Genomic DNA, 12,500 nt, shown 5'->3' on the forward strand with positions numbered 1-12,500 from the left:
TGTTCCCGCCCTCCACACGCACACACCAACACTCACACGTTTCTCAAACCATTCAGACATGAACACTCTCACGTTGTTCATACACGACCTCACAATCGTTCTCAGATGATGTATTACAAAAAGCTTTTGTTAAAGCTTTTCTGATTGGCTGCCAGCAGCAAAGTGGAGGCCCGCCCATCTCTGTTAGGCCACACCTTCCCAAACCAGTGTCTCATTGGTTCACACTCAAGTGATGCCACATGTCCCGCCCCCACACCTCATGGCTCAGGTAGCTCATTCTTTCAGCAAGCGGCAGCTGTGATGTCACAGTTTTGTCATTTTCTTCTTCACGACATCATCACTGTGTTTTCTGGCGAGCGTATTCCTCCGCCCACTTCAGAGCCTCAGTGATGTCATCGCTGCTTCCTGTTCCCTTGGCAACCAGTGCAGAGCCCCCGGCGCTGCCCCCGAGGTGATTACACACCGCCACCGCCCAATCAGAAGCCGGGAGGGAGGAAGACTTCTGAGGAAGGAGAAGAACGCCAATCAGACCATTTCAACAAGGCTCCGCCCCCTGTGATGTCACCGACAGGTGTTTGATTGTTACCTTTGGAACCTGACAAGCACACAGAACCTTCCCTGAATGTCTCTGGTGAGCGAGCAGCATCACACGACTATGAGGACCCTCGGCGCTCAGCTGGTTCACCGTCTTCATCAACACCTGACATGAAACGTTGAGAACAGGTGAGTGAGGTCTGTGATGATGTCATCAAAGGTCTGAAGAATTATCTGCACTGTAGAGGTGTTCATTTGAAATGCATGGCTGTTTACAAAGCAGGGTGGATCTGTGCAGGTGCATTATAGGAAATGTAGGCTTCACCTCTGTTACCTGCCGGGGGGGGGTGTGTTCTTACCGATAAAGAGTCCGTCTCCACAGAGTCCACCAGCAGCTCCTTCCTGCCGTTCTTCTCCAGCAAAGCCTGAGCTTTACCTGCAGCCTGAGCAAAGCATGATGGGTAAACATTCAGATCGGTTAGTACAACACATGGACGACAAGCACACACACACATGTACACACCTTACATTGGTGCTCATTAATACTTCTTTCTTGAGTAATGAAGGTTAATCTCAGGTATGTGTGTGCTACCTCTCTGGTCTCCAGTTTCCTGATAATCGTGTTACTTGTCCTCTGCAGCGCTTTGAGTCGACTCTGCAGCTCTCTGCGCTGCCACTGAGGGATGGGGGTGTTATCTACAGCCTGTCAGAAAAAGATCAGGGATAAAGGTATTATCTACAGCCTGTCAGACAAAGATCAGGGTTAAAGGTGTTATCTACAGCCTGTCAGACAAAGATCAGGGTTAAAGGTGTTATCTACAGCCTGTCAGACAAAGATCAGGGTTAAAGGTATTATCTACAGCCTGTCAGACAAAGATCAGGGATAAAGGTATTATCTACAGCCTGTCAGACAAAGATCAGGGTTAAAGGTGTTATCTACAGCCTGTCAGAAAAAGATCAGGGATAAAGGTATTATCTACAGCCTGTCAGACAAAGATCAGGGTTAAAGGTGTTATCTACAGCCTGTCAGACAAAGATCAGGGTTAAAGGTGTTATCTACAGCCTGTCAGACAAAGATCAGGGTCGAAAAGCAGTGATTAAATGGTTATCACATCAGTTCCTGCAGTGCACCATGGGTACTGTACGTACATCAGAGAGGACGCCAACCTCCTTGGCAAGACGGTGGGCGGAGTCAATGCAAGAGGGGGCAGAGTTCGATAGCCTGGCTGACAGAGAGTCCACATCCTGATATAAAACCTGCCCCGCCTCCCGGGCCTGTCAGAACCAATCAGAGACAACATGAAAATGACATCATTGACTAATTGATTTCAAGCTAACAGGTCCCATCCACTTCCAGTCTTTGTGCTAAGCTAGGCTAACAGGTGATGATAAACTGACCCTCGCTGCTTCCCGTCCCGTCACTGCGATGATCCGGCTGATTCCTTTGACCATCTGTCTCTCGGAGACGATCAGCAGGTCCTCGATCTCCCCGGTCTGCAGCAGGTGTCTGAACACACACACACACACACACACACACACACACACACACACACACATGGTATCACTGCCTCACACACAGTCGATAGGTGAAGCAGTGAACAGGTAAACTCACGTCCCACAGCAGAGCTCCACAGACGTCTGCCTGTCTGTCTGATCGTCCAACAGCTCAGAGACAGGTAACCCCACAGACACCACCCGCACAGGGTCAGGATACACCTGCAGACAGACAGGTAGAGAGAAACAGTCAGAACACCTGCAGACAGACAGGTAGAGAGAGAAACAGTCAGTACACCTGCAGACAGACAGGTAGAGAGAGAAACAGTCAGTACACCTGCAGACAGACAGGTAGAGAGAGAAACAGTCAGAACACCTGCAGACAGACAGGTAGAGAGAAACAGTCAGACAGGTAGAGAGAGAAACAGTCAGTACACCTGCAGACAGACAGGTAGAGAGAGAAACAGTCAGTACACCTGCAGTCAGACAGGTAGAGAGAGAAACAGTCAGAACACCTGCAGACAGACAGGTAGAGAGAAACAGTCAGACAGGTAGAGAGAGAAACAGTCAGTACACCTGCAGACAGACAGGTAGAGAGAGAAACAGTCAGTACACCTGCAGACAGACAGGTAGAGAGAAAAACAGTCAGACAGGTAGAGAGAGAAACAGTCAGAACACCTGCAGACAGACAGGTAGAGAGAGAAACAGTCAGAACACCTGCAGACAGACAGGTAGAGAGAGAAACAGTCAGTACACCTGCACACACACAGACAGGTAGAGAGAGAAACAGTCAGTACACCTGCAGACAGACAGGTAGAGAGAGAAACAGTCAGTACACCTGCACACAGACAGGTAGAGAGAGAGAGAAACAGTCAGAACACCTGCAGACAGACAGGTAGAGAGAAACAGTCAGAACACCTGCAGACATACAGGTAGAGAGAGAAACAGTCAGAACACCTGCAGACAGGTAGAGAGAGAAACAGTCAGTACACCTGCAGACAGACAGGTATAGAGAGAAACAGTCAGTACACCTGCAGACAGACAGGTAGAGAGAAAAACAGTCAGTACACCTGCACACAGACAGGTAGAGAGAGAAACAGTCAGTACACCTGCAGACAGACAGGTAGAGAGAAAAACAGTCAGTACACCTGCACAGACAGGTAGAGAGAGAAACAGTCAGTACAACTGCAGACAGACAGGTATAGAGAGAAACAGTCAGTACACCTGCAGACAGACAGGTAGAGAGAAAAACAGTCAGTACACCTGCACACAGACAGGTAGAGAGAGAAACAGTCAGAACACCTGCAGACAGACAGGTAGAGAGAGAAACAGTCAGTACACCTGCAGACAGACAGGTAGAGAGAGAAACAGTCAGACAGGTGAGAGACAGACAGATGTGTTCTCACCTCGTCCACTGTCCTCAGTCCGTTGATCCTCCTGGCGGTCTGTAGAGGAAGCTCCCGGATGTGGACGACCTGATTGGCTGAGATGATGTCATTGACACACCTCTCTACCTGCTGCAGCTGCTCGACGCTCAGTGAACCCTGAGGACCAATCACAGACAGCAGTCTCGGTCATGTGACCCTGAGGTGAATATTCAGAGCAGCCCATCCTTTAAGTGACCTCACATCCTGTAAGTCTCGTTAGACGTAATCAAACCGTTCACACCTTGACGCTGAAGTCGAAGCGGAGGCGGTCAGCTGACACGTGAGATCCTCTCTGCTGGACGGACGGACCGACCACGTCTCTGAGAGCGAAGTTCAGGATGTGTGTCGCCGTATGTTTGACCATACAGGAGACTCTTTGCACCTGAGAGACACAGGACACACTGCGGTATTGACACCCCGCCCCTTCCTCTAATTAAAGCACACATTAAATTGACCCGTGTAAAATCTGTAAACATGGAGGAGGAGGGGTTTATGGCCAATACTGCAACCAGCTTTAAATATTCTGGCTTCACGCCGACTGCTGCCCCGTCCATCTTAATATACAGTTCATGTTTCAAAGCGGTCTCCATTCTGATCAGCTAAATCCATCAAGTGTCCTCTATCGCCACCCTCAGGACAAACTGTGCATGCTCTAAGAGGAGATTTACCGAATAGGGGTTCCTCAGGGCTCTGTACTTGGACCACAGTTTTTTATTTTTTTATTTGAATGTTCCATGTTTAGCACTTAAATATACTTATGAAATGTATTATAATATCTGTCTTTATGCAGATGACATTGTGTTATAACATTAAATTGATTTTATAAAACTGGTAGAAAACCTCTTTACCTGGTCCAGGTGAAGCTGCACCTGGTCTCCGGTCTTCAGGCTGTCAGCTGCGGTCACCTGATGGACCACGTAGCCCCCCGCCTGGACCACCGCCTCCACAGGGTACAGAACGTCCTGAGAGACAGGAAACACACCTGGAGTCAGACCTCACTTGGACACACGACAGGTTAACTTCCTGTGATGCATGTCAGCTGACCTGCAGGCTGTCCCGTGTGAAGTAGCCCTGGTCATGTGACTGCCCCCCCTGCTCGGAGTAGAAGCAGGTTTGGTGAAAGACGACTCCGCAGCGCTGACCTTCAGCGACCTCCGACACCAGAGTCTGTCCGTCGTACAGAGCCAGGACAGTTGCACGGCATGCTGGGAAAACTGAGAGAGAAACCACAAGGATTACCTGTCTGACAGGTGAGACATGTTTAAAAGAGAGGTGGGTTCAGCTGCAGGTCCTCTTACGTCCACCAGGTGGTGCTGCGATAGACTTGGACTGAACTGTCAGAAGAACAAGAAAAACTCAATGCATGCTGTTTGCATCGCACACATCAGGGAGCGCCCTCTAGAGGTATCCTCCAGTAACACACGTCACACATAGTCGAGTATTAAAGGAGATCCGTCTAATACTGAACCACTGAGGTCCTGGTGTGACCTGGCTGACGAGTCTTTGTCTCATCTCCCAAGGCAACAACAAGTGAAAAATGTCTTCAACAGTGACAGAGAATAAACACCCGACTCCAGATGCAACACACCTCACACTTTGCTGTCAAAAACCATTCGCCCTCCCGGATCACAACCCTTAACATAAACATACATCCTGAGGTTCAGCCCCTCAAATTAAAAACATACATTTTAAAAGCTGTGTGTACCGTATCTGTTGTTCTGCAGGCTGTACTGATATTTGAGGCTGTCGTCCGTGTGAGGAACACCGCAACGCTGCAGCTCGGCCAGGCTTAGGATGTCCAACACCACCTGAGACTGAACACCTGCCTGCTGATCAGACTTCACCTGAGAGGGACAGAGACAGTTGCATGATGACATCATCAGTTCACAAGCCTTTACCCAATGAAACTGTACTACAAACACATTTTTAGTTTAATTAATGACAGTCTGAGGTCTCTGCTCACACAGTCAGTGTATCTAACAAACACTGCGGAGGAGACAGGGGCATCATGGGAGCTGTAGTCCAGAGTGTTTCCATCAGATGAAGCCTCACCTTTTGGCTCTCCTCGATCAGACGGTCGAGCTCCTGACGATCCACCTGCACTCCTCTCTCCTCCAGCATCAGGTCCACCAGGTCCAGAGGAAAGCCCAAGTCCCTGTGCAGAGACCAGGCCACTGAGGCTGACACACACACACACACACACACACACACACACACACACACACACACACACACACACACACACACACACACACACACACACACACACACACACACACACACACACACACACACACACACACACACACACACACACACACACACACACACACACACACACGTTATTTCATAGACAGACATATATTAACTTCCAACCTTAATAAATTATGAAAATAATCTGCAGATTTATCAGTTATTAAATTATTGTTTGGCCACTGAAATAAAAGTGTTTGTGTGAAGTATCTGATGTCCTGATTTCCCCTGAATGTCACTCTGTGGTACAAACATGGAAAACATCTGAGAGGGGAACTGACCAGGGAAGACTCCATGTTTGTAGTCCATTCTGTTGAGTGTTCGGAGGATCAGCCTGCTGCCCTGCTGCAGAGACGACAGGAACTGAGCCTCGTTCTCATTAATGACGTCCATGATCTGAAAGAGAACACCTGTCAATCAAAACCTGACCTGATGACATCTTCCTGTTTACAACCAAACCAGAGACGCTGAGTCGACAAAACAAACAGACAGACAGACAGAGACAGACTAAGGACACATGTTAGTGTTAGAGAACCATGGTGAAGAGGATTTTGCAGAATACGCGACCTTTAAAATGTTGAGAATTAAATTAAAATACAATCACAAAAAAAAAATCAACATTGAACAAAACTGGATTTCAACCCAATTTTTGATGTTTCAACTTTTTTCTTGATAAGCTTGATGGAACAAAAATCTTCCTCCTCTCATTATTGATTTATCAAGTCCTCTTCCGTACTAAAGACATCTATGAGAGCGGATCAAACCTTTGTGTATGTTTTATTTAATTGGAAACAACATATGTTAAATCAGGCCAAGGTTTAAAACTAAAGTTAATCTGAAAATCTGTGGTCTCAGTACAGAGCCCTGTGGGACACCTAAAATAATTAATTGTCTTTAAAAACACTTGATATCACTTTTAATTACAGCGAGTGACTAAGTGATAACCATCACTCACCCTGTCTGCCTCCCTGTGGAGCTCTGGATACACGTCACCCTGCAACACACCAAACAGATCAATCAATCAGTCAGTGAATCCCAGTCCAGCTCAATCATTAATTACAGAGTAAAAACAACGGTACAGTTGTAGTAAATATCCACCAATATTCTTTATATTTCTCTGTTATTTTTTTCCTTTGGTCTAACTATCAGACTTTCAGATCAAAACAAACGCTGTCCCGTCAGTGTGAACACAGAGCTAAGAACAACAAACCCAGAGGGAGTTTGACTTCACTCTCTTTTTAGGCAGTCTTTACTCAAAGATATATTTACTTAGGTTAGATTTGATTTTAGATATATTAACATTCAGAATGTTGCATATTATACCCTTTAGTATAATTATATGTAGTAGTGATCAGGAGGATTATGGGAAATGTAGTTTACCAGCATGTGTGTGACGGTAGGAACCAGACCAGCCAAAGTTCCCTGAGGAGCCTGAAGAACCTCGACACAGAACCGGACCGCCCGCCGCAAGATCCTCCTCAAAACCAACCTGACACACAAAATATATACACAACTATTACACATTTACTGGCAGCTGATTGGTCAGTGGTTGCCTACTGGCAGCTGATTGGTCGGTGACTCACTCTGCTCCTGACATGCCTGGATGAACTCCATCAGCGATGCAGATTGATAACGTTCGAATGTGATCCGCCACCACCCGGTACGCCATGTCCACTTTCTGCTCATCAACCGCGCCCGTCCTGCCGACGTAAGGCCCCGCCCTTGACCTCTGAAGACAAATCGCCATGACAACAGAAGGCTGTCAATCCAACCCGAGTACAACTGATAGGGGAATCTGGTTTTAAGGTGAATCTGGTGTTAAGGTGAATCTGGTGTTAAGGTGAACCTGGTGTTAAGGTGTACCAGGTGTTAAGGTGTACCAGGTGTTAAGGTGTACCAGGTGTTAAGGTGAATCTGGTGTTAAGGTGAACCTGGTGTTAAGGTGAACCTGGTGTTAAGGTGAACCTGGTGTTAAGGTGTACCAGGTGTTAAGGTGTACCAGGTGTTAAGGTGAATCTGGTGTTAAGGTGAATCTGGTGTTAAGGTGAATCTGGTGTTAAGGTGTACCAGGTGTTAAGGTGTACCAGGTGTTAAGGTGTACCAGGTGTTAAGGTGAATCTGGTGTTAAGGTGAACCTGGTGTTAAGGTGTACCAGGTGTTAAGGTGTACCAGGTGTTAAGGTGTACCAGGTGTTAAGGTGAATCTGGTGTTAAGGTGAACCTGGCGTTAAGGTGAACCTGGTGTTAAGGTGAACCTGGTGTTAAGGTGAACCTGGTGTTAAGGTGAATCTGGTGTTAAGGTGAACTTGGTGTTAAGGTGTACCTGGTGTTAAGGTGAACCTGGTGTTAAGGTGAACCAGGTGTTAAGGTGAATCTGGTGTTAAGGTGAACCTGGTGTTAAGGTGTACCTGGTGTTAAGGTGAACCTGGTGTTAAGGTGAACCAGGTGTTAAGGTGTACCAGGTGTTAAGGTGAACCTGGTGTTAAGGTGTACCTGGTGTTAAGGTGAACCTGGTGTTAAGGTGAATCTGGTGTTAAGGTGAACCTGGTGTTAAGGTGTACCAGGTGTTAAGGTGAACCTGGTGTTAAGGTGTACCTGGTGTTAAGGTGAACCTGGTGTTAAGGTGAATCTGGTGTTAAGGTGAACCTGGTGTTAAGGTGAACCTGGTGTTAAGGTGAACCTGGTGTTAAGGTGTACCTGGTGTTAAGGTGTACCTGGTGTTAAGGTGAACCTGGTGTTAAGGTGTACCTGGTGGATGTCATGCATCAGCGGGGTGAACAGGTCCGTGTCGTAGTTGGATCTCTTCCCCTGCAGGACGCTCACTAGTCGCTCTAGTCCCATCCCCGTGTCCACACTGAACTGGGGCAGCAGCCTCAGACTGTGGTCCAGCTCCCTAACACACACATACACAGGTTAACTGGTCTGCACTGGTTTTATGTGTCTCAGGTGTGTGTACGGACCTGTTGTACTGCATGAAGACCAGGTTCCAGATCTCCACCACGTCAGGACTGTCGGCATTTACTAGTCTTGAAGCGTCACGCCCCCCTACGTGGTCATAGTGGATCTCGGTGCAGGGTCCACAGGGGCCCGAGTCCCCCATCTCCCAGAAGTTCTCCTTCAGGCCGAATGGGATAAGGCGAGCCGGAGGAACCCTGGATAGGAGCAGACCGTCAACTGACTCACACCTGGACCAGGTGTGGACCTCATCTTTGACCAGGAGGAGAACGCAGACTCACCCCAGATCCAACCAGATCTGTCGAGTCTCCTCGTCAGCAGGAAGTCCTGATCCAGAGTCCCCTCCAAAGTACGACACATAGAGCCTGTCTGCAGGTATCCCATAATGCTCTGTGAGGAGGCTCCACGCCATGCTGCACGCCTCCTCCTGCACACAAACATTAAAGGGTTACCTGTGATGATGTCACACCGTAAACAGGTGTTTATTACCTGTGATGATGTCACACAGTAAACAGGTGTTTATTACCTGTGATGATGTCACACAGTAAACAGGTGTTTATTACCTGTGATGATGTCACACAGTAAACAGGTGTTTATTACCTGTGATGATGTCACACAGTAAACAGGTGTTTATTACCTGTGATGATGTCATACCGTAAGGGGTAGGGGCTCTCTCTCCTCACCTTGAAGTAGTCTCCGAAGGACCAGTTCCCGAGCATCTCGAAGAACGTGTGGTGGTAAACGTCTCGGCCCACGTCCTCCAGGTCGTTGTGTTTCCCGCCTGCTCGCACGCACTTCTGACTGTTGACGACTCTGCGGTAAGACGCCATCTCACTGCGAGGGTCCGCCACACCCAGGAGGATCGGCTTAAACTGGAACCAGAACAAGAACCAGAACAAGAACCAGAGTCAGCTTACAGAGGTCCACAGAGCGCCCTGACATATCACAGTCATAACAGCGTTAACATTTCTGTGAAGACTGAATAAAAAATTAGTCTGAAATAAATCATGTCAAAATAATAAATACAAATAAGGAAGATGTACAGTTAACTCAGGCCGGTGTTACGGTTTAAAGAGTGAACTGTGACCAGTGCTTTGGTGGTTGTCATGGTTACAGCATGACATTTCAATCTAAAGTAAAGACATATCTGATGAGTAGAAACTGAACTTTGAGGTATTCCTCAGGGCACTTTACGTCTTCAACATCTGTTGTAACCATGACAACCACAGACACATCCGTATGAGAGTCACCAGTTAACACGGTCACTCTTTCCTCCATAACACCTGTAGTTTGCACGTGAATGACAGGCTGAAGGGTCCGGTCCATACTGACCTGGTTCATACCGGCGTTCACGAACAGCAGGCTTGGGTCTCCACGGGGCCGGACCGGGGACGAGGGGACCAGCCGGTGTCCGTGTTTCTCCCGGAAGAAGTCCAGGAACAGGCTCCGGACCCGGGCGGCGGGCAGCTCCGGAGCGGAGCCGCTGAAGGAGCGCTCTGTGCCGGCAGAGAGGAGGCCGGGCGGCCCGCTGAGCGGCCGGAGCCTCCGGAGGATCAGCCTTAACATACTGATCACACAGAACCGGGACGGAGCAGCACCATGGTGACCTCACAGGGACTACAGGTTGTTAAGGGGCGCATGCGCTCTCTGACACTTTTTCTTCTTCTTTTTGTGACTCGAAAGCAGTGACAGCTCTACCGCCCCCTGCTGTTCACCCGGCTCAGTCCTCCTCCTGTCAGCAGCCTTATCTACTGTATTCAAACACAGATCTTCATCCACACGTGTTTCACCGGTCTGTGGAAGGACTGGGAAGTAATCCAGTTCATTTGTATTGTTTTAAAGGTTTATTTTATGGGGCTTTTTAAGCCTTTGTGCAGAGAGAAGACCCACTGAGAGTCAGAGATCAGAAACAGAGAGAGAGAGACCAACCAGAAAAACAGAGCAAATGAGAATGTTATCTGACCCTAAATAGAGATTACACTGTGGCAGAATATCTGAACACTGTGACTGATCCAAAGCTGAGGAAATCTTTGACCACGCACAGACTCAGTGAACACGACCTCGCCATCAATAAAAAAGTGAAGTGAATATAAAAGGTAACAAAAGGTACACGGAGGAGCGTCATGTGGTCACACAAACATCTGAATGTTTCTCTCTTCACCCGGAGTTTCTCCTTCAGCCTCCTCGTATTTATTCTGCAGAAAGTCAGAGTGATCTGATGTGAGAACACAGCAGGATATAGTCAGGAGAATTCAGCTGGAGCCAGTGGGAGGGGCCAGTGGGAGGGGCCAGTGGGAGGGGGTGGTGACCTTTATTCCCTGTGATCGCTGCACGACCATAGACTGTCTGCACGCCACCTCTACCATCTCCGTGCTCTAATCAACCTGCTGCTGCATGTTTCCTGTTCTCCAGGATGTTCTTCTCCACTCTTTAGTTCACACTCAGAGGGCAGAACAAACACCCACCTGGGGGAGGGGCTACTGCCCTTTGTGATGTCATGAAGGGAAAATCTCCAAACGGCCTGTTTGAGCAGACATTTTCTGAAAAGTGGAGCAGGCAGAAGACGGAGAGGATGGACTTTTCTCATCATGGGGGGTTTGTAGACGGACTAGAGACACATGTTAGAGGAACATGGAGAAGTGGATTTTAAATATGTCATCTTTAAATTTCTTTCATTTCAGCATAAATCTTACCACATGTCTATAAATTGTATTTTCTGGAGATTACTTCTGTGTCTCACCTCTCTTACAATAAATGACTAAAGTAGGGACAGTTCACCAAGTAGGTTCTGGGTACCCTGACTTTGAGCAGCTCTCATGGATTTCCTCCACGAGTTAAATTTAAAAACGTTTTAAGTTAGAAGACACTTTTCAGAACACATCGCTGAAGAGATTTATTGTTCCCAGAGTTTTGAGATATTCCCTCACTAATTTTAAACTTCAGAATAAACATTTCAAACTTCAGGTTAAAGATTTTTAAACTTCAGAATAAACATTTCAAACTTCAGGTTAAAGATTTTTAAACTTTCCGACCCTCGCTGGGTCCCTGAACGCCTCCTTTCCGTCGACGCGTCGCGCGCTGATCAGTGATTGAACCCACCTGTCGGTGAGCAGAGCTCGTGCCGGTCGAAGCGTCGTTTGTCCCGCTGGTTGTGTCCGTTAGTTTACCGGCTCCGGGATGCAGAAAGGCCTGAAGAAGTACTTCGTCAACATGGACGAGTACCTGAGCAGTCTGGGACTCTACCGGAAGATGGTGGCCCGGGACGCGTCCAGTCTGTTCCGAGCCGTGTCAGAGCAGGTGAGCCGGGGGTGAGCTAAGGGGGAGCTAACGGCAGGGGGGGGGGGGGGGGGGGGGGGGGGGGGGGGTTAGGTCACAGGGTCACAGGGTCAGAGGTCAGAGGGGGGTCAGACTCCGACAGAACACCTGAAGTCACAGGTATCATTAATAACATGTTCATACTGCTGGGTTAGAGAAATCTGACCTCTGTTACCATGGAAACAGGCCCCGCCCCTCCCTTTGAGGGGACAGATATGATCGTTTCCACCTGTTTCTGACATCACACAGGTGTTCTGACCTCAGGTGATTAAAGTCACAGGATCTCTGACGTCACAGGATGAAAACACTCACCTGTTGATACCTGTGTGTTACCATGGCAACCAGAATAGAAGTCTGTGGTTTCAGAAAATATCAAAGTAGCAAGAGCACTGGAAAAATGTTTGTGTTGCTTGGCAACAGTCCAGCTCCAATCACATGACAGGATAGTTTTTCTGGGCGGGGCCAGATGACAGATAAAACAAACTTCACAATTATGATAAAGTTGATTTTATTTCATTACGAC

General features: G+C 48.0%; 2 protein-coding genes across 8 annotated transcripts in view; one reads left to right on the forward strand and one right to left on the reverse strand.

Moving 5' to 3' along the window:
• Positions 1 to 10,319, reverse strand: part of aars2 (alanyl-tRNA synthetase 2, mitochondrial (putative)) — a 10,534-nt gene extending 215 nt beyond the window's left edge. Inside the window, exons 1-22 of one of the 3 annotated variants that reach the window (XM_061063573.1) lie at positions 9,995 to 10,314; positions 9,346 to 9,534; positions 8,944 to 9,089; positions 8,668 to 8,859; positions 8,456 to 8,600; positions 7,292 to 7,437; positions 7,089 to 7,197; positions 6,664 to 6,702; positions 5,990 to 6,104; positions 5,508 to 5,635; positions 5,161 to 5,299; positions 4,500 to 4,669; positions 4,304 to 4,417; positions 3,697 to 3,837; positions 3,435 to 3,572; positions 2,147 to 2,250; positions 1,933 to 2,041; positions 1,684 to 1,809; positions 1,127 to 1,237; positions 894 to 977; positions 587 to 700; positions 1 to 502 (exon numbers count right to left, since the gene is read on the reverse strand). The exon at positions 1 to 502 is cut by the window's left edge and continues 215 nt beyond it. In XM_061063573.1, coding sequence (XP_060919556.1) covers positions 338 to 502; positions 587 to 700; positions 894 to 977; positions 1,127 to 1,237; positions 1,684 to 1,809; positions 1,933 to 2,041; positions 2,147 to 2,250; positions 3,435 to 3,572; positions 3,697 to 3,837; positions 4,304 to 4,417; positions 4,500 to 4,669; positions 5,161 to 5,299; positions 5,508 to 5,635; positions 5,990 to 6,104; positions 6,664 to 6,702; positions 7,089 to 7,197; positions 7,292 to 7,437; positions 8,456 to 8,600; positions 8,668 to 8,859; positions 8,944 to 9,089; positions 9,346 to 9,534; positions 9,995 to 10,228 — 2,958 coding nt within the window. In that variant the 5' untranslated portion in view covers positions 10,229 to 10,314 and the 3' untranslated portion in view covers positions 1 to 337. The other 2 variants (XR_009676498.1, XM_061063585.1) reach the window with 2 other exon arrangements.
• Positions 10,320 to 11,695: 1,376 nt separating this feature from the next.
• alg13 (ALG13 UDP-N-acetylglucosaminyltransferase subunit) overlaps positions 11,696 to 12,500 on the forward strand; it is a 22,066-nt gene continuing 21,261 nt past the window's right edge. The window contains exon 1 of one of the 5 annotated variants that reach the window (XM_061063647.1): positions 11,696 to 11,959. In XM_061063647.1, the coding sequence (XP_060919630.1) occupies positions 11,840 to 11,959 (120 nt within the window). In that variant the 5' untranslated portion in view covers positions 11,696 to 11,839. The remainder of the gene's footprint in view (positions 11,960 to 12,500) is intronic. The other 4 variants (XM_061063636.1, XM_061063628.1, XM_061063618.1 and 1 more) reach the window with 4 other exon arrangements.

Source organism: Labrus mixtus, chromosome 2 (genome assembly GCF_963584025.1).
Source record: "Labrus mixtus chromosome 2, fLabMix1.1, whole genome shotgun sequence".
Lineage (NCBI taxonomy): Eukaryota > Metazoa > Chordata > Actinopteri > Labriformes > Labridae > Labrus > Labrus mixtus.